General features: G+C 45.8%; 1 protein-coding gene across 1 annotated transcript in view; it reads right to left on the bottom strand.

Annotated features, from left to right (window-relative positions):
- Nucleotides 1–9159: 9159 nt before the first annotated feature.
- SYT10 (synaptotagmin 10) overlaps nt 9160–19765 on the bottom strand; it is a 31409-nt gene continuing 20803 nt past the window's right edge. Inside the window, exons 4-7 of the mRNA XM_049783891.1 lie at nt 15186–15306; nt 13403–13574; nt 12155–12284; nt 9160–10467 (exon numbers count right to left, since the gene is read on the bottom strand). Coding sequence (XP_049639848.1) covers nt 10396–10467; nt 12155–12284; nt 13403–13574; nt 15186–15306 — 495 coding nt within the window. The 3' untranslated portion in view covers nt 9160–10395. The remainder of the gene's footprint in view (nt 10468–12154; nt 12285–13402; nt 13575–15185; nt 15307–19765) is intronic.

The raw sequence follows: 19765 nt of genomic DNA, 5'->3' as shown, positions 1-19765 counted from the left end.
TTGTTCTTAGTGTTATTGGCACCAAGGTTCATGTATGCTTACATATACTGTTGGGATCTGGGTTCTGAACAAGGAGGGACTCCATTTTGTAAAGGCCACATGACAGGCTTCTTTTCAGGTTCTGAGCAGAAAGAGATGTCATTTTGTAAGAACCACACGGTGTAGGCCACATGCTAGGCCTCCACAAGTCTATTTCCATAGACCTTGCCCCAAGCTACCTAACCATGCCAGGTAGCCTATCAGGGAAGGACAAGGGAGCAGTAGAAAGGTACCTCTAGACAATAGCCAATCATTTTAAAGATCATCAGAAAACAGTAATCTCTCTATATCCCTTCCTTATATAATCTTCATGGCCTTGGGTGGAGTTTTCATTTCCTTTGGGAGATGATCCTGGCTGGCCAGGTCGGAAGACTGGCTGGCCAGTCTTTTTGGAAGATGGATTAAAGTATTAAACTTTATTCCAGTTGTGTGGTCTTTTCCTTCTAGTCTGGACTCTTGACAAATCCTCACTTCTGCACCACCCATATGCCTGAGGTCCCACACCCCTGGCTCCTAGCCCCATTACCTTCCATACAATCTCTTCTTACTTGCTGACCTCCTTCTTTATTTCTTTCCTCCACCATCTTTCTCTTTATAGTCTATGATCAGGATAATCTTGGTAACTTGCATTCCTTAATTCAGTTAATCTATACACTACAGATAAGTGAGATCATCCTGTTTGTCCTTACATCACTTAATATGAAATCCTCCATAGTCAATAACATGATTTAATTATGTCTTATGTCATGTAGTATTCCACTGTGTACACTACATTTCCTGACACTCACCTGCCTTTGGACATCTAACTGATACCAAATCTTAGTCGCAATAATGAATAATGGTCTGCACATATTCTTTTGAACAAGTGTTTTTGTGTTTTGGGTGTAGATAACCAGAAGTGGAATTTCTGGGTCATAATAAAGCTCACTGGTTTTCTGAGCATTCTCCAAACTGTTTCCTACAGAGGTTAAACCAGACAACATTCCCACCAGCAGTGGATAAGTTACCTTTCCACCACATTCCAGACAGCAGAGTTTTTTCCCTACTATTTTTGATATGTGACATTCTCTAGTGTGAGATGATATTTCATTGTCATCTTATTTTGAATGTCTCTAATGACGAGCAATGTTGAACACTTTCATGTGCCTATTAATTATTTATCTGTATTCTCTAGAAAAGTGTCTATCCATTTCCTCTCCTCATTTCTTAGCATCAGCCATACAGGTGTTAGTTAAAAGTGCAGACTGGAGTCCAGGTTAGAGGAACTGGGAAGTGGGATTCTGGTGGAGCTTGGAGGTTAGGAGTGGGGAAGGAGAGGAGGAGAGGGATTAGACACTCTGGCCCTAGAGAGAGTTTCTATCCTACTCCTGTGTCATTCATTGCACTGCCACCTCTTCCTAGGAATCACAACGTGTCCAGACTTTTGTTATTCTTAGAAAGGAACAAGCTTGTGCTTAAGACTTACAGCAAGTGATTTAGGATGAGCCCAGCAATACTCAGATTTGCACCTGTGTTTAGACAGCCCTCGCCCTGGGAGTTATTTAGATCTTGTTTTAATAATAGGAGGTTAACTAGTAAGGCCACTCTATTCAGAACAGAAAGACAGAATGTTCTGAGCCAGATGATGAAAATCAACTGGACGCACTGCTCAAACAGTCCCAGGTATTCAGATCCAAGTCATCCTTTGAAGTTGGAGAAAAATAGCCCAGTGATTTGGAGGTACGAGTCCTCAGTGACTATGGAAGATTATTAATCTTGGCTGGAAATGGTACTGTGTTTTAGAAAAATTGCTTTAAATCTTTCCCACTTGAAATGTGTTTGCTTCTAGCAAAACCCAATGATGATGTACCTCTCATTCGCTGTGGCAGGTGAGAATCAATGAGAATTAGCAGTGGTCCACAGAGGAGCGGCATTGAATGATACTGGGTCATCGCCAGGGCTTTTCGTGCCTTCCTCATGTTGGGGACGGGACTCTTAGGTGTGTTGGTCCTGAATCATAACTGGTTTACTACTGGGCTATTGGAAACTATAGCACCAACTTTCTGGCCAGTGCATGTGAACCCAAGTCTAGCTGGGTTCCTAGCTGGGTTCATCGGTCCTCACATCTTTCCTATTATTCAGGACTCAAAGTCACATCTAAATTTTGCCCCCTTCCCTGCTGCTGATGGAGACCTTAGGGATGTTCAGATGAAACTTATTCTTTGAACTTGGGAAGGTGGGGGACAGCAGCTCTATCACTCACATTTTCTCCTGCCTTCTAACCAGTATTTAATTTTTGTGCATTTTCTTGAGTAATATTATTTTATTATTTTTTGGGGGGTCATTCTTGGCATTGCTCAAATCTGACTTGTGGCTTACTTGTGCTCAGTTATCACTCCTGGAGGACTCAGGAGACCATATGGGATACTAGTGACTGAACCTATATGGGTTGTGTACAGAGAAAGGTCCTTACCCACTGCTCTAAAGTCATATTTTATTTTGTCCTCAGCAGCTGTTACTCTGCTGGCGAGACCTTCCAGTGAGTTTTTCAAATCCGATGCTGTAGCATCAAGAAACAGAGCTGTGAAGTGGAAATTGGCTGGACCCCAATCCCATAAGCCCATGTTCTGGGCAGGGAGTTGCAGTAACTGCATGATCAGAGGTCACAGGGGAGGCCCCATGGAAGCTGTCATGGTTCTTTGGGTATCATGGCCTTCTGCTGTGGGAAAGAGCCAGGCTAGAGCCCAGACCATGGCCAGATAGTTTAAATATAGACATAGGTGAATAGCATCTATGGACTCCTGTCCTATCTGGGGCCCCTGCAGCCAGTGACTGGGGCCATGTATATGGACCACCAAGTCAGGTATGGGTAATATTGAGTATCCTCAGGCCCTGAGGCCTGCACTAGAAGGTAAATGGAGTCATCCTGGAAGGTGAGAGCAGTAGATCCTATGAAGGTGAGGCTGTGGGGTTGGGATGGATTGCCACAGCTGGCCGTACCCTGAGTGTTTTGTACAAAAGCCTGACTAAGGTCCAGAGCATTGAGGGCACCAGGAGCTGCCCCTATGCCAGGCTAGTGAACAGTTAGTGAACAGGGGCATAGACTCCTACTGTTCACATGTAAGGGTTAAGCACTCCAATCTTCACATGTGGGCTGAGACCCTCCCCCAACTGTCCACATGAGAACTGAGATCCCCACTGTTCATGTGAGGACTGAAACTCCCACTGTCCACATGAAGTATGAGTTCCCATGGTCCACATGAGGAGTGGTGAACTGAATACCCTACTGTCAGTGTGAAGGCTAGGTACCCCATTCTCCATGTGAATTCCTACTGTCAACATGTGGTTCATCTGCTGCATTGAGTATTCACAGTTCATATGAGGGAGAGCCCAGACTTGGGGTCTGATATCCAAATACACAGTTCTGTGTGGAGTGGCTGTTGGTGTGAAATTTTTTCCTTACTTCCTCATAGGAATTTCTCCATTCCCACTATCCTTTCTCCTTCTGCCCTTCCTTCCTCTCCTACCCTCTGCCTCCCTAGGGTCCTTGCCTCTGTGGAAAGCTGCGGCTCAGTTTCTCCATGTCCTTTAGTCCTTAGCAGGGACTGTTATTCTAAATGCCAACTTAGGTGTGTAGTCCTGAACCCAGTCCATGTATTATTCTCATCCCTTCTCTGTGCACAGGTGGTGAGAAGTGCCTGCCCTCCTGTGGGCACCTCCACCACCAAAGGGCTTCAGGTATATTGGTTGAAAGTGAGCTTCAGCAGGAGCAATGGGCTTACAAGCTTCATGGAAGCATCTGTTCTCTTGACCAGCTTCCAGCTCACTATCACCAGAAATTTCTCTGGCACTTACCCCTGCAGTTCTCAGTTCATGGGTTCTAGCCTGAGTCTGACTCTAGACACTCTGGAGGACATGGAAAATGCCAGCACAAATCTTTGTGAGTGGATGCATGAGTGGGTGTGTGGCTGATTTGTTCAGATGAAACTTAACCTTTGGACTTGGAAAGGTGGACAGCAGCCCTATCACTCACATTCTCTCCTGCCCTCTAACCAGTCTCTCAGTTTTGTGCATTTTCTTGAATAATATTCATTTTATTTTTTGAGGGGTCATTCTTGGAATTGCTCAGAGCTGACTTGTGGCTTACTTGTGCTCAGGCATCACTCCTGGAGGGCTCAGGAGACCATACGGGATACCAGGGATTGAACCCACATGGGTTATGTACAGGGAAAGGGCCCTGCCCACTGTACTATTGTTCTATCCTCTAAAGTCAGATTTTATTCTGTCCTCAGCAGCTGTTACTCTGCTGGTGAGACCTTCCAGTGAGGTTTTTATTTTTCTTACCAAGTTTTTCAGTCCTGTTATTTCTGTTAGAAGTTTTCTCATTTTACTGTCATATTTTCGAGTATTATTTGAGGTTTGTTTGGTTCGTTCTATGGGTTCTTCGAGTTTTTGAACATCTTCCACATTTCCTCTATAAAGTCCCTATCAGAGAGGCGGCTGATATTAGTTGGGTCTTTTAGAACTACCATCTTCATTCACTGAGTGTGGTGTGTTCTGTATTGTATTGTATTGGGAAACATTGTGATCTTTGCAGTGTGGTGGTGCTTTTATTTTAATTTTATTTATTTTAATATCTTTAAGCACCATGATTACAAACATGTTTGTAGTTGGGTTTCAGTTATAAAAAAGAACACTTCCCTTCACCAGTGCAGCCTTCCCACCACCGATGCCTCCAAGTCCCTCCTCCCTACCCCCTGCCTGCATTCAAGATAGACATTCTATTTCTCTCACTCACTACCATTGTCATAATAGTTGTTAGTGTAGTTATTTCTCTAACTGAACTCACTACTCTTTGTGGCAAGCTTCATATCGTGTGCCAGCCCTTCCAGTGGTGGTCCTTTTTATGTGTCATGCTTGGGTTCCTAGTCTAGAAGAAATGCGCTGCTATGGAGCAGAGTGGGGTAGCTGCACTCTTCTTGTGGTGTCCTGGTTTCTCCTCTGTGTTGCAGGAGGGGCTGTGCTCACCTAGCCTTGAGTGCTGGGGTGTACTGGTCATGACTCTTCTGCCTTGGGGGCTGGGTTCCATGTATTCCGTGTGAAACTAATTTTGAAAACTCAAGCAAAGAAAAACTAATGCATAAAATAGCCAGCATGTATAACTTGTGGTGTAACTCTGGAATTCAGGGGTTCTATCACTGCTATATGGAGAGCTGCCTTCCTCTTATGCTAAGTAATGATTGTTTCACAACTTTTCATAGAAATAACCCAGGACCTTAAGCTATTATACTTTTTGGGAAAAGTGACATATTAAAATCAATAGGTTTTAAATATAAATTATTGAGTTATGAATTACTCTGCCTTTTTAATAAAGCCCCAATAATGATTAAAAAAAACTCGGCAACACAAGAGTCTCCAAATAAAATCTGGCAATGATGCTTTCTTCAGACATAAGTTATAATTACTTTATTGTTCAAAATACATATGAAACAGCAAAATTAGATTTCAAGTGCTTTTCCATTTTCTTTTACAAAAGTAATCATAAACTGTACACTTCATAACAACTTTGAGGTTTCATTGTTACATAATTCCTCTGAACCTGACAAGTATGTTCACATATTCTAAAGGAGACGTTGCAAAAATACTGAAATATAGAACATCTTTTAAAGGTGACTGCAAAACATTTGTTCTAAGTAATACAATTATATGCTGCCAAGTTTCACAAATGGCTGGTTATCATGTTCAAAAGCCAGAAACACAAATCTCAAAATATTTTGAAATTCCTGTCCTATAATACGGAAGTCAAAGATACTGATTTGAACAATGGTACATAATACATCACAAACTTTAGTTTAAATATCACCTGTGGACAATGACTGAGAGATACAAAGAAGTCAAATATCAAGGACTCAAATTATTCAATGTCATGTAGGAAACAAAGATGATTAATGCAACCTGCAGTTTCCAATGGGTGCCACACATTGGCAATCCCATCATATGTGTGGGAGGGTCTTTGTAGATTTCTTTATTTCTTATTTGGACATTCTCTACATCATCATAATTTATTCATGTTTTTTAGTGAACGCAATCACTTCCCTCAGTTGGAAGGGTTGATAAAAAGTTAATACAAATGCTAACTTGGGTTGAATGTTTTGTTTTTTAAACTATAAGTGTGAATACTTTACATCTTAGAGCTAGTTTACCTGATTATTTTATGCAGTGATAGAATCTATAAATCTGTCTACATTGGAATCTACTGTGTTCTTGAAATACTAAGGTCTTTTTAAAGACAAAATAGAATAAAGCCTACAAAGCTATTTATATGGATAGACTAGATCATGCAATTTGTACAGAGGGTGATTCTGTGGCCAAATTTTTCTCAACCTGGGGATATTTTTTTTAGCTGTTCTACAAACTTTTTCCTATAGCAAAGACAATTTTCTGTATTCTCTTCAGATTGGGAAGGAGGAAAACAATTTGAAAGAGGTAAAAAATAAAGAGAATGACATGCCCTAGTATGACGCTAAATAAGCCAATTCTCCCTGTCTGTTATGGTGGGAGATGCAACTACCATCTGAACAAAGGAGCCTGTCTGTCCCCTTCCCAACCAGCTCAGGCCTCTGCTGATCTTTGCACATAGTTGTCATGAATCTAGGAAGCTGAGCAGAAGTGGTTCATGTGAGATGCAATCATCTGCAGATAAACACAACTGGTGTCTTTGACCTCAGTAACAAGTTGTTCCCTAAGTCTTATGGACTACCTAGGTGACTACCTTTTTCCTGGTGGGAGGTAGAGGCTGGAGCTGAGCCACTCACACAGAAAGTTTATCTTTCTGTTAACTACAAACTTTGTTCAAAATGCTTTGTGTTCAGTAGATCCCCAAGTCCTGGCTCAACTCTCTTGTTTGCTACCTTCAATTCTGACTCTCTGTCATGACTTTTTTCCCTGGGGTCGCCTAGTATCATGAGGGAAAAGATAGAAACAAGAAAGGCCTTTTTGCTTGGGTGAGAAAACTCTTGAATTGGGAATGAGTGGCCACTGTTCAAATATGTATCTTTGGGGCCGGGCGATGGCGCTAAAGGTAAGGTGCCTGCCTTGTCTGCGCTAGCCTTGGACGGACCGCGGTTCGATTCCCCGGTGTCCCATATGGTCCCCCAAGCCAGGAGCAACTTCTGAGCGCATAGCCAGGAGTAACCCCTGAGCGTTACCGGGTGTGGCCCAAAAACAAAAACAAATATGTATCTTTTTGGTTAACTGATAATGGAAGATGACATTTATGACCAAAGCAACTTTGTTTTATTAGATCACGGTTCGATATTCTGAAGATAAGATTGAATAAACTAAGGAGAAGTCTTCATATGAAATAAAAATTCTTATCTTCTACACTATTGTTGAATAATGCATTGGAAACAATCTTTCATTGAACTGACTGTTTCCAATGTAAAACAGTTTTCTTTTGTATGATGGATCTTGGCAGGTTCAGATGAATTAGACCCTGAGCCATGTCACTGAGTAACTGTTGATATGTTGGGCCAGTGGGTTGGACAGTAGAATATTGACTTTCCAACAAGATAAAATACAAAGGTTTACAGTTTGAGTTGGGCATCTCTGACTATATAATTTAAAATCTCTGCTGCCACTCACTTGGCAAACTTGAACTTGACTTTATTCCACCCATCTGACTCTCCCTGACAACAGAGTCCCTGGCCCCCAAATATAAAAATAAATGACCTGAGCTGCCTTTGAATGAGCTGCACAGCCAACAGCCCACAGGCTCTAAGTGAAACATTTGTCAGCCACCTAGTATAGTTCCTGTAATTCTTAGGTGATCCTGTTTCTGGAACTTTCCACAGAGGATGAAGACCCAGCTGAATCTCAGAGCGTCTTGTCTAATAATCAGGCTTCAGAGGTCACACCTAGCAGAATGAGGCGGTGATTCCCTCTGGCACCTAGCCCTGAGAAAGATGCTGCCATGACTGGATATTCAAGGGATGCTTCATTTTCCAGAGTCAGGGGTCATTGGCCCTTTACAGAACTTGCTCTGAAGCTGACTCATCTGATTTGGAGAGTAGGTGGGAGGGAGGATGAAGACAGTGATAATTTCCAGGTCTGACAGGTCTGATAAATTCCGAGATGCCAAAGGACACTCTCATGGGAGGTGCCCCATATCTGCCATCACTGAGTTTGGTTCTTAGTGTTTGTGGGAACCTGAGTCAGATCAGAGTGGGGCTCTTGATTTCTCTGCAATGGACTCACTAAAAATCTTAGATCTGGAAAGCTGGGCTCTAGGGACACCCCCTCTTAGCTTCCCAGCATGATCCTGGACACATGGTGCTGAACTAAAATGACAAATGTCTCAAGTGCTGTCCATGACACCCTGTCCAGCAATAGGGCTGCCTGTCCAGGCAAACTCTCCTGAAACCAGTGAGATTAAAAAAATAGACTGTGGGTACACAAATATTAGTGTCCCTAGGGGAAAGAGCAAATGATTGAATAGCCCCTCTCGCCAGCCTGCTGATCCACATGAGGTTATCCTAGTCCCAGGGTCCCTCAGAGCTGAGGACATCAGGAAATCTTAGGAACCACAAAGCCTGCATCAGCCACGGGGGACAGCAGGCAGGCATTGCCAAGGGCTTTCAGGGGTGCTTTATACTTCTTCCCTTACTGCCTGAGCAGCTTGTAGGAGTCCCAGTTGCAGTCAGTGGAACCCTCCTGCTTAATCTGCTGGCAGACCCACAACCACCATATACCTTTTGTCTATGGGGTCAACACTCACATTTCAGAATGAGCCCAAAGTTCTTAGTGCACACATTGGCAAAATCCCACAGGACATTTAAATGGCAGCATAGAACCATGATCTTATCAGGTGGTCCCTGTGCAATAATATCTCCCTGGACAATATCTTTGCCCCTAGAATATCAGATGCATGCTTCTTGGATGAACACTGACATGCTTTTTCAAACCACTTCCATCCTTGTTTCTTCTGGGGATGTTTGCTCAAATATGCGCTGTTTGGATTGTCCACTCATCTTTGAAATAGTTTAAGGAAACTATATTGTGTTTGCCTAAAAATGTCACTGTTCAGACTTTCTGCATCTCAGTGTGTGCAGGAAGTGATTCATCCTGAGGGGAGTTAGAGGCATGGAGGATTCTCAGGTTCATTTTCTTTCATATTGGAGATGTTGGAGATGGGGACTTCTACTGAAATCCAACTTCCAATCACTGCTGACACCTCCTCATTCCTAACTGTTCTTGCACCTGAGTCCTAGTTTTCTTGTCCTTTTTACTTTGTGGATCTTGGTATCCTGTTAAAAGTTGGCTTGAAAGGGTCACTGACCCAGCTCATTATTAGAAGATGGGTAACTACAGATATATCCCTCTCCAGAGGCTAGCAGAGAGTGAAAAATGACCTAACATGAAAGACATTCTATGCCATCAGAACATTTGCATAGTTTTCCTGATGTCCAGCTGTCTGAGTCTTAGCTCTGGCAGATTTGTTGATGGCGATCTGGAGGCTCTGCCGTTGAGTGCTTGCTTCTGCTTTTGGTCAAAGTTGAATTCTGTAGGGCCTATTGCTACAGCTGATTGAAAAGCTGGTTGTCCTTTTTCTGAGAAAATACCGAGTGTACTGACCAATTTCTGGGGGAAAGAGTCTCCTGGAAACACCTACACAACAGTTGCCCCTTTTCTGTCTGCTCCTATTATGATCTAACCAAGATTGACTCACAGACTCAGTCAAGCATGGAAGCCCCCAGAGCCAGGAAGTACTGGCTGTTAGGGTCCAGTATCCTGGTGCTGATGTTACATCTGATAGTGACATTCTGGGAACACACCAAGTGTCTGCATAGAGGGAAGTGGGATGCTGAGGGATGGGGTGAGAAAGCAAGTTGACTGGGTTTGCCTCACTCCCAGCAACAGCTCAAAGGGATCCATAAAGCTACACTTTATCCCTCAAGATCTGGATATACTGCTGAGGAAAAGATATGTCTTTGAACATCATTGAGAGAATTTTGCAGAGAAGGGTGGCTCTAGGTCCTACTGACCTGTGGAGAGGCCAGCAATGGTGTGGGCCAGGCAGGGCATGGCCAAGCCAACGAGTGCTATGTACCGCTGCCAACAGAAGGACCTGGACCTAGTTTTGGGAGGGCTTCTTTCTAGAAAGCATCTCTGGCTGTGCAGACAGATCACATGAGAAGACATGAAGCCAGGTGGAAGGAAGTGCCTCTTGGCTGCATGAGCTGTACAGTTCTGGTTCCGGCATAATGCAGAGGGAGCAGACATGAACAAAGGGTGAAGGCTTCATTTTGGGATGTTTTCATAACTGAATCAGCCCCCACATTTGCAGCCAGACTCGGTATGACCCTTACTTTTCAGGCATCATGGCGTAGGTGGGGGCTTGGGCGAAGGGCAGGATCCTTGGCTGTCAAAGCTGGTGGCGCGGCCAGGAAGCTGGGGACAAGATGGTCACCCTGAATACCGGGAGGTTCAGAGTGATCTGGGGGCATCTTAACAGCCTGCAGTTCTGAGGATGGTAGATGGGGCCCCCGGAGATCCCTTCTTTATGACATAGGCACAGCCACTGCAGGGAGATGCAATGAGAACTAGAGACAAACATGGCCCATGCTTGGACTGTCCACATTTGCCCCTGCTATACCTCCTACCCCAGAACCCTAGGTCTCTTGCAAAGTTCTAGGGCCCTGTTTGGGGCAGTAAGAACCAGGCAGTAGGCTCTCAGGCAGGACTTATCTTCATGGGAAACAGATATGACAGAGAGCAGGGTTGAACCAAGCAAATGGGAGCCATAGGTTGGGCCACCTTCTTTCTGGCCCCTGGAAATTATCTGAACATACGAGTGTTTAAAATATCTAGTTCCGGGGCCGGGTAGGTGGCGCTGGAGGTAAGGTGTCTGCCTTGCAAGCGCTAGCCAAGGAAGGACCGCGGTTCGATCCCCCGGCGTCCCATATGGTCCCCCCAAGCCAGGGGCGATTTCTGAGCACATAGCCAGGAGTAACCCCTGAGCGTCAAACGGGTGTGGCCCAAAAACCAAAAAAAAAAAATCTAGTTCCAGCAGATAATCCCCCAAGTAGTATCCCACAGTAGGTGATGCCCCCCTTCTGACAAGACCTGAGGCCCAATAGTGACCCCTTGCTGGTTTCCTGGACCCTATGTCTCAGAGGAGCTGAGAGTGAGACAGTTAATGTGTCCCTACTCTAGCTCTCCAGAGCAAGACACAAGGACAGATCAGCCTCTGTTGCTGCTTTGTGACACCTCACCCAATCCTAATGACCCAAAGTTCTCACTGGGTTCATGTGGTTACTCCTAAGGCCCTAAGGAGAAGGTGGGTCAGAAATTAGGGTCCAGGAGTTACTTTTGCCAAATTTTTGGCCCTGTAAGCATGGGTCCTCAGGTCCTAGAAATAATTCAGGATCTTCATCCTAGTGCTGCTTTACTCCTCCTGTCTCCTGCTGTGATAAAGTTTATGTGTATCCAGACACCAGCTTGATACCTAAGGTACTTTGGTATTCAGTGGAGTACTATTATCCTATTGAGGATTGGCCCAATAGGCCATTACTTGCCTGATGTCCAGCAAGACATACTGGGGACTGGTCCCATACTAAGGACATACAATAAACATTAGGGACCATGCTAAAATATGGACAAAATATGGACATTAGGGACAGTGCTGAGTATTGATCCAGTGATCTGTGCACATGCAGGACAATGATTTTGTGGTCTGTGTATGTATAGGGACTATTACTCTGTGGTCTGTGTATGTTTGGAACACTGATCCCAGGGTCTGTGCTCATAGGGGTTGAATCACTAATTCCCTGGTCTGTGCATGTGTGAGGACACTGATCTCATGGTCAGTACATATGTGGAAGCTCTCACTCCAGCCCCTGTAGACAAGCTGCATGTTTTACCGTGGCTCTCAGAGGACCCCGGAATACAAGTAGGTGGTTTTTCGCAAGTTTTGCAAAACACAATGGACAGTTGTGCACAGGAACATTCACGCCTCATGACACACAAGGTTTTAAGGGTGGGCAATGGTGTTGAGACAAGTACAGGCAGGTGTGATGTTGGGACCCTGGCTGATCAGGATGCATGCAGGGCTGACCAAGTGCCCCCAGCTGCTCACCTCCTGCAGATGGTGCCAGTGCGTGATGGGCTTGCGATGGTAGGCAAGCATCTCGTTCCAGTGGTCCCGCCCAAGACCCTCAGCATCCAGCCCTGTTCTGCACACGCCAATCACCTCGTTGTGGCCGACCCTATGAGTAGGTGCAGAGAGTGGTGACCTGGACAGAGCCAGAGCAGGACAGTTCTGGTCTGTGACCAAGGGGGTGGCATGAGCACAGCTCAGAGATCTGCAGTGCCCACACATACATAGCAGGTGGCCAGGGTAACCCTCATCATCCATCACACAGGGCCAGAGCACATGTCACTCAGATGGAAGGCTGCTTCTGCAGGACCCTGTGGTGCAACACTCTGTCCTGTTGCTGTCATAGTGTTCAGGGGGTGGGACTTGGTCATGTACATTGGAGAGGAGTCCATGCAGACTATGCCATGTGACACTCAGGGCAGCTCCACCTGTATATTGTCTGAGAGGCTGCCTCAATTCCCACTGCAGCCCCTAATACAGGACCTGCAAAGCTTACAGCCATTGAGGATGGGGAGGATGGGGAACTCTCCTGCTGCCATATCCTATTGCACCCAGGAAGCCATAGCCTGAGTGCAGGTGTTCCTCCTTCCCTGTAGTAGGCAGTGGTGGCAGTGTCCAGCTCTGATACTGGAAGTCAGAGTCACTACACCTCTGAGTTGTGACTTGGGCATGGCATGAACCCTACCCTCTGCAGGGTCAGCCAGGAATGGGGCACCATGTTGCCCAACACATCTCTCTCATGGATGGTATGCAGGTGACAGCTGTCTGTGGTGGGCATGGTGTCTTTTCTGCCTGGGCCACTTGTCCTGCTGGACATCAAGCAAGTGCTGGGAACTGTTAGTTGTCACTTGGGCTAAGATGCAAGAACAATAGGATGTGTGTGGGCAAGGATTTCAAGGAGTAATGGGGCAGCTTGGTAAACAGCAGAGGGGAAAGCAGCAGGAACAATAGAAATAGCAGAGGGAACTGTGGGGATGGTAGGGATAGTGGGGGTCATCAGTGGGGATGAGGCCAGTGAAAGGAAGTACACAGGTGATCCAGGGTTTATGGACACAGTAGCTAGCTCCCAGTGGCCTGCTCCAGAAGAGGCCAAGGGAAAGGAGCCTAAGGAAGGGCCATTGCCAGGGTGGGAACCCTGTACTGCCCACCTCAGCTCTACTCATGCCTGGTCCTGTTCCTAGCATGTCAGGTCCCAGTCTGTAACCCCAGCTTTGGATGGGCCCGTACCTGTCATAGTCCATCACAGCGATGGACAGGCTGACCTGGTCCACGTTCTCGGGGGGAATGTCGAAGATGATGGCCTCATTGTACACGGGGTTCAGTGTATTTCGCTTAGTTGTCGTCTTTCTCTTCTTCAGCCGCCGGCCCTCACACATCAGTGACACCTTGACGTAGGGATCTAGGGATATTAGCACCATGAGGTCAATGCGGGGTAGCAACATGCAGGGGCACTGCTATCCAGTGTTCCCCTTGGGTCAGGAGACAGCACAATGGTTAGGGTGCAGCCAGGTGCCAACTGAACTCATGGTCATCAGCAGTGCAACATGGACTCCCTGAAACTATAGGACAGACAGCAATGCTTCCTCAGGCCCCTGTACTGAACTCAGTGGTTGGCTGAAAATCAGCCTAACCCCAAGAACCATTTTGGAGAACGCCTAAATTCAGGTTGTGTGGAAGGCACAATCCCTGCTGGTGGGAAGAAATACCACCAATAGGTATGGAACCACCTTTGCACCCAAAGATGCAATACCCAATACCCAAAGGTATTGAAGGCAGCTGTGTGACAGTGCAAGACTTTGTTTTTAGGCTTATCTTGGGGAATGAGAATAGAATCGTTTCTTGAGAGAAATCAGAATGGTTCCCATGGAGCACAGGTTCTCAGTGTTTCTCCTGGGTCAGTGGGGACTTTGGACTTTTCTTTATCTCAGTGACTTTAGAGTGTGTGTGGAGCTTGGGGTGACCTTCTTTGGGACACACAGCTTGTGTCTATGGGCAGGAAGTAGAAGCAGATTCCTAGGGTCTTCTGAGGGGCTCAGCACGGGGCACTGACAGATCAGGCCAGGAAGCTGATGTAGCAGGAGCTGGTTGGTGTGTCCTAGTTGGGTGAGTTGAATATCACGTCAGGATTCAGATTGGAGTTGGTGCCACAAGACAGTGAACCCTGGATTGGCTGTAGTTTTAGTTTGAGGCCACACTTAGCAGTGTCTAGGATTTACTCCTGGCTCTATGCTAAGGGGTCACTCCTGGAGGGCTCTGGGGACAATCCGGGGTGGCAGAAAACAAACCTGGGTTGGCCAAATGCAAACCAAGTGCCCTTCCCACTGTCTATTGCTTTAGATCATGTACTTGCATTTTGCTACCTGTGTGGGCCACTATGCATCATGGATAAAGTCGTGGAGTGATGGCAGATACAATGCCTGAGTGAGAGGGTGGGTGACAGTCTACCCTATGGGAGTTCCTGATCTTCATGCAGGATACCCCACATTGCTGGGCCCTGCAGGTCACTCCTGCATGTTTGGTGGCTGTAGTGCTATGTATTTCCTTCCAGTCACCTTATGCTTATATAGCATCAAATCCATGTGTTTCTCTGCGGAAGCAGCACAGATTCTGAGCTGTCTGTAAGCTCGTGGTGCCATAGCTACTGTTTCTACTTACACTTGGTTCAGTGCCGCCTGATGAGCTACAGATACCTTTGGCCCCTCTCTCCTCATCCCTATAGCAATCTTGTGTCTCCCCAGTTTCTCCTACTCCTTGGTGGGGGCATCTGTGTGGCTCTAGATTATAGTCCCTAGTTGCCTCTTCTCAAGTCTGGGCAATGTGACTGTCAGGCAGCACCAGGCCCCAGGTGAGGGATGGGAGGTCCATTGCCTGCTCCAGCTACTTAGGACTCCTGGAGGCCCCCCATCCCTGGAAGCACCAAAAGTACAGAGGGACAGGAACTGCCCTGCAAGATGGGGTGGCTTCTCTCAGCACATGCCCAGCACACTGAAGACCCTGTCTGCTGCCTTACCTGAAGCACCTGTGATGTCCATGGCCTTCAGGTTCCTGCATTTGATGACGGTCAGTGTCATGCGTCCAGCAGTGGGCAGGTAGCACAGGGAGAACATGATCTCCCCCAGGTCTACACTCTCCTGTGGGGACAAGGGACTGAATGGCAGAAGGCATCTGGACTTCCCTCCCATATACATCTCCATCTTCATCTCTATCCTCCTTCTCATCCAGTGTTCATTCTCATCTCTGTTCCCATCCCTGTCTGTGTCCCATACCTGTACTATTCCCCAAATAAGTACCCTGACCTAATCTCGATTCTCTGATCCTCTCTTCCACCCCCACATAAAACCTGACCTGATTCTGATACCCCTGGTTCTCCCCTTCCCCCCCCCCATGCACCCTGATACCTGTTTGCTGATCCCCATCATCACACTTGTTTCCCCAGGGTCCCTTCTACAGGCAAGCAGCAGCTCTTGCACAACCCCCAGTCCTGTCCTGTATCCCCTCCTCACTCCAGTGCTGTCATCTGTCTGTCTGTGAACATTCTGTCCCATGCTCAGTGTAAGCTCCTCCCATCATCTGCCACCATCACACAATGTTTTTTTTTTCCTTCCTCTCACACTTTGTTTAGTGTGCACAGTATGACTGAGACACTGACCCCAATTAGAGAGTGAGTAGTTGAACTTAGGGATCTGTACCCCATTGCCAAGATGAAGATTTGAGGGATTATAGCTCTGGGAAATGGGATCTGGAGTTTTTGGAGGTGGCTCATGGCTCATGGTGCCCCAAGCACCACAGTGCGTACATTCTCATCCCTCTCAAAGTCCAGAAGAAAGCCTAAGCTGATGAGCAGTCGGCTGAAATCAGGATCTCCTCTTATCTCCCACTTCCTCTGTGTGATCCTTGGATGGCTCTTTAGCTCGGACCCTCTGAAATGTCATTTTGATTAGAGCAGCCCAACAAGGCCCTACTGCAGCTCAGTAGGACCAGGTTGACAAGGAGAAATAGAGGCAGTGTAGAGTGTGGAGGGCCCCGATATGCCTTTAAAACATATGACAGTTGTTTTCCCTGTTTGTATCCTCCCCTGTCCAGTTTCCTCTATTTATGTTGGCTCACGAGTAGTTCTGTCTCCATTCTCAACATGTCTCCATCCTCAACCCTGTCAACTCTGACCAGACATGTTGAGGCTACTTTGCTGAGGAGGTGGCCCAGCCCTTGGAGACCTTAAAGGGCTTCAGACCATGGTACAGGACCACACTGACACTCCCAACAAGCTTCCATGGCCAGCCTTATGCTCAAGGGGTTAGATCCACGAAGAGGAGTATGTTGGGGTCCAAAAGGAGATAGTATCATCCCAGGGATGTCATGTCCTCCTGGGACACATCTCACTCCTACATGCCACAGTTGGGCTGTGTGGATCCCACCTAGCTTTCTTCTCAGGATATTGCTAGATCCCTATATGTGGCTCCAAGCCCTGTGTGGGCCCTAGGATGCTTCATGCCATCAACTCAGGGCCTAAGAGCAGGTTGGAGCCCGTCATAATGCTTATGATCATAGTGCTGTGTCCTTAGAGTCAGGGTGTGTGGACACGTGGACCACCTCCTGGACAGAACATGGTGGCAAGGGCAGGATTCCTGGGTGCTGAGGACTGTGTTTCATCAAGTGGTAGAGGCTATGCCTCAGGTTGGAGGAAATGTGTCAACAGCACTTCTTTGGCATGGCTTGTTCTGAGAAGGGGTAGGAGACTGAACCCTAGCAGCCCCTTCTTTCTTGGGGTGTTGACAGGGATATGAGGAATCAGCTATCTGATCTACTCCTGTCATGTGATCCTGAGCCATGGGGATGGAGGGTCACCCTACAATGAGATGGCTATGCTATAGGGACAACCTCCACATGGCAGATGATAAGTAGATAGCAGTGGGGGAGGCCTATGAGAATTCTGAGGGGAACAGTTAGGAACTCTAGTTAGAATTCTGAGGGAACACACAGTTAGGAACTCAGACTGGTTCTGAATGCAGCCTACTGGGGAGATGCATTTTCCCTTTGTACTCAGGTGGGGACACAGGTGAGGCTGTCAGGAAGACAAAGTCACATGGTGACTTGGACATCACCTCCAGACTGCTCATGAACATAGGTGCCTCACACAGTGCTCCCCATCTGAGTTGGGAAGACACCATTCTGCTTCCCGCCATACCACTTCCTGTCACTCCACTTTCTGTCATGTGTTTCCTGCAATACCTCTTCTGGTCACATGGCTTCCCCATCATGCAACTTCCTGACACGTCATTTCCTGCCCTCAACCCAGTGCCTGCTAGTTTCAACTTTTAGATTCTTCTTTACATAAATTTTTCATACGAATCCCAGCTATGCCCAAAGCCACAATCAGCCACTTCCTGACATCACTGGGCTGTGCCTCCTGGTAGTAGCAGACTCAGGCTTTGTATTTAGAGCAGTCTGTTCCACCAGCCCCTGATTCCATCCTTCATCCCATTTTACAGAGAAGAGAATTCAGACTCTAGAGTCTTAGACCTCTGCTAAAACTCTATCTATCTCTATTGCACACATACAATTTCAAGAATGACCAGGAATTTAAGTGAAAGGATCATCTTCATAGTAGAGAGAGTTTTAGGATTATAATTTTAAGGTATGCATGTATGAAGGTTTTAGGGAATTCCAGCTTGCTTTTTCTCGATAATAATAGAAACCTTTTCTTTTCTACCTTTCTTTTATTTTGATCAGTCTCCTGTCTTCTTGCCTTTCACTTTATTGTGTTTAGTGTCATCCAGTTCATCTTGTTTTTTAAACAAATGTATGATTAGAATGTGGTGGTGTGGCTGCCAATTTCTCAATGACATTCGTTCAAAGATTCAAACTGTCATATTGAGCTTACTCTGAGTGTGGCCATCATGTTGGATTAAGGCCAGAGCTGGTGGCCAGGGTTAATGTGTGAGATATGCAGTTACTTGGGGTTTTTTTGGGACACAGAACCCTGTCATCAAAATGGCTATCCATTTTGTACATTGCTATCCCAATGTGTCTGCCATCTTCCATGTAAAAAATCAAAGGTGATCAAAATGCTCACCTGTCAAGATCTTGGTGCTGTGCAGGTATGCTGATGAGATTAGCTTTAAACTTGACTACATAAGCTAAGGGGACTGATTGAAAACCAGTTAATTAAAATATTTTATGAGATAAAAAGACTAATAGCTGAAGAAATTTTAGAAATATATACCAAAATCTGTCACTTCAGAGCAAAGCTCAGGTAGCACAGTCAGTGGGCTCTAAATTGTGCCTAGTGTATTCTCTGAATGAAGGGTGCAGACAGACACTGGGAACATCCATTCCTTTGGAAAAATAAAAAAGCCATTTTCTCAATGGTAGGTATAGCCTCTGAATGGTGGTGTAGTCAAACTCTGGATTGAAGGACAGCTAGACTCTAAACTGTGGGTACACACTATAGATACAGGTAGATTCTGAGTGGATGGTACAGTACAGTAAGATTCTAGATGGTAGATAATAGATGGGTGGGTACAACCAAATTCTATATGAGGGCAAGTTAGATTCTTTTTTGTGGGGGGTTGGGTCACACCTGGCAGTGCTCAAGGGTTACTCCTTGGCTCTATGCTCAAAAATTGCTCCTCGCAGGCTCAGGGGACCATATGGGATGCCGGGATTCGAACCACCATCCTTGTGCATGCAAGGCAAATGCCTTACCTCTATGCTATCTCTCCAGCCCCACAAGTTAGATTCTTAATGGTAGGTACAGCTAGAATCTTGATGGGAACACAGTCAAATTCTGAATGGTAGGTATAGTAATGGCTCTAAGAGGGGACATAGCTAGACTCTGGTAGGTAAAGCTAGTCTCTGGATGGTAGAGACAATTAGACTCTGTATATGGATGGTAGATATAGTTAGTAGACTCTGGGTGGGAGGTACAGCAAAACTTTTGATGGGTGGTATAGCCAGGCATCTGGATGGTGGCAACAGCCAGATACTGAATGGTAGGTACAGTCAGACTTTGAATGGAATACAGCCAGACTCTAGATATTAGGTATCAGACTCTGGACGGAGGGATTAGAAGGTCATGGTCTCTTTTTGGAAGGTTTGTTAGTTCACTGTAATTGGTCCTGGTAAGTTTAAGAAGAAAATAAAGATTCAAGTACATTATATCGACAATCAGAGAAAACAACTTTAATATTTAAATGTATTGAATCTTAATTTAAAAATATGCATAAGTGCCAAATTATAGATAATCAACAGCATTTTAGTATTTAACTCATTTTTAGTATTGCTTTATAAACAGAACAAAAGAATATATGTGTTTATATATTTTTTGTCTGTGCCACACCTGTTGATGCTTGGTGCTTACTTCTGTCTCTGTGCTCAGGGAACGCTCCTGAGGGCCTTGGGAGACATTTCTGAAGGGCCTGGGAGACACTATATAGTGCCAGAGATGGAACCCAGCTCGGTTTTATGCAAGCTTCCCATCATTCTATCTCTCTGGTAACAAAAATGGAAAGTCCAATGCCTATTATCACTTCATAATTCAGCCCTTCAAAGTGAAAACTGCATGTCTCGTGCCTGTCAAACCATCTGTAC

Source organism: Suncus etruscus, chromosome 11, assembly GCF_024139225.1.
Source record: "Suncus etruscus isolate mSunEtr1 chromosome 11, mSunEtr1.pri.cur, whole genome shotgun sequence".
Lineage (NCBI taxonomy): Eukaryota > Metazoa > Chordata > Mammalia > Eulipotyphla > Soricidae > Suncus > Suncus etruscus.
This window is presented reverse-complemented; position numbering and strand designations above follow the sequence as displayed.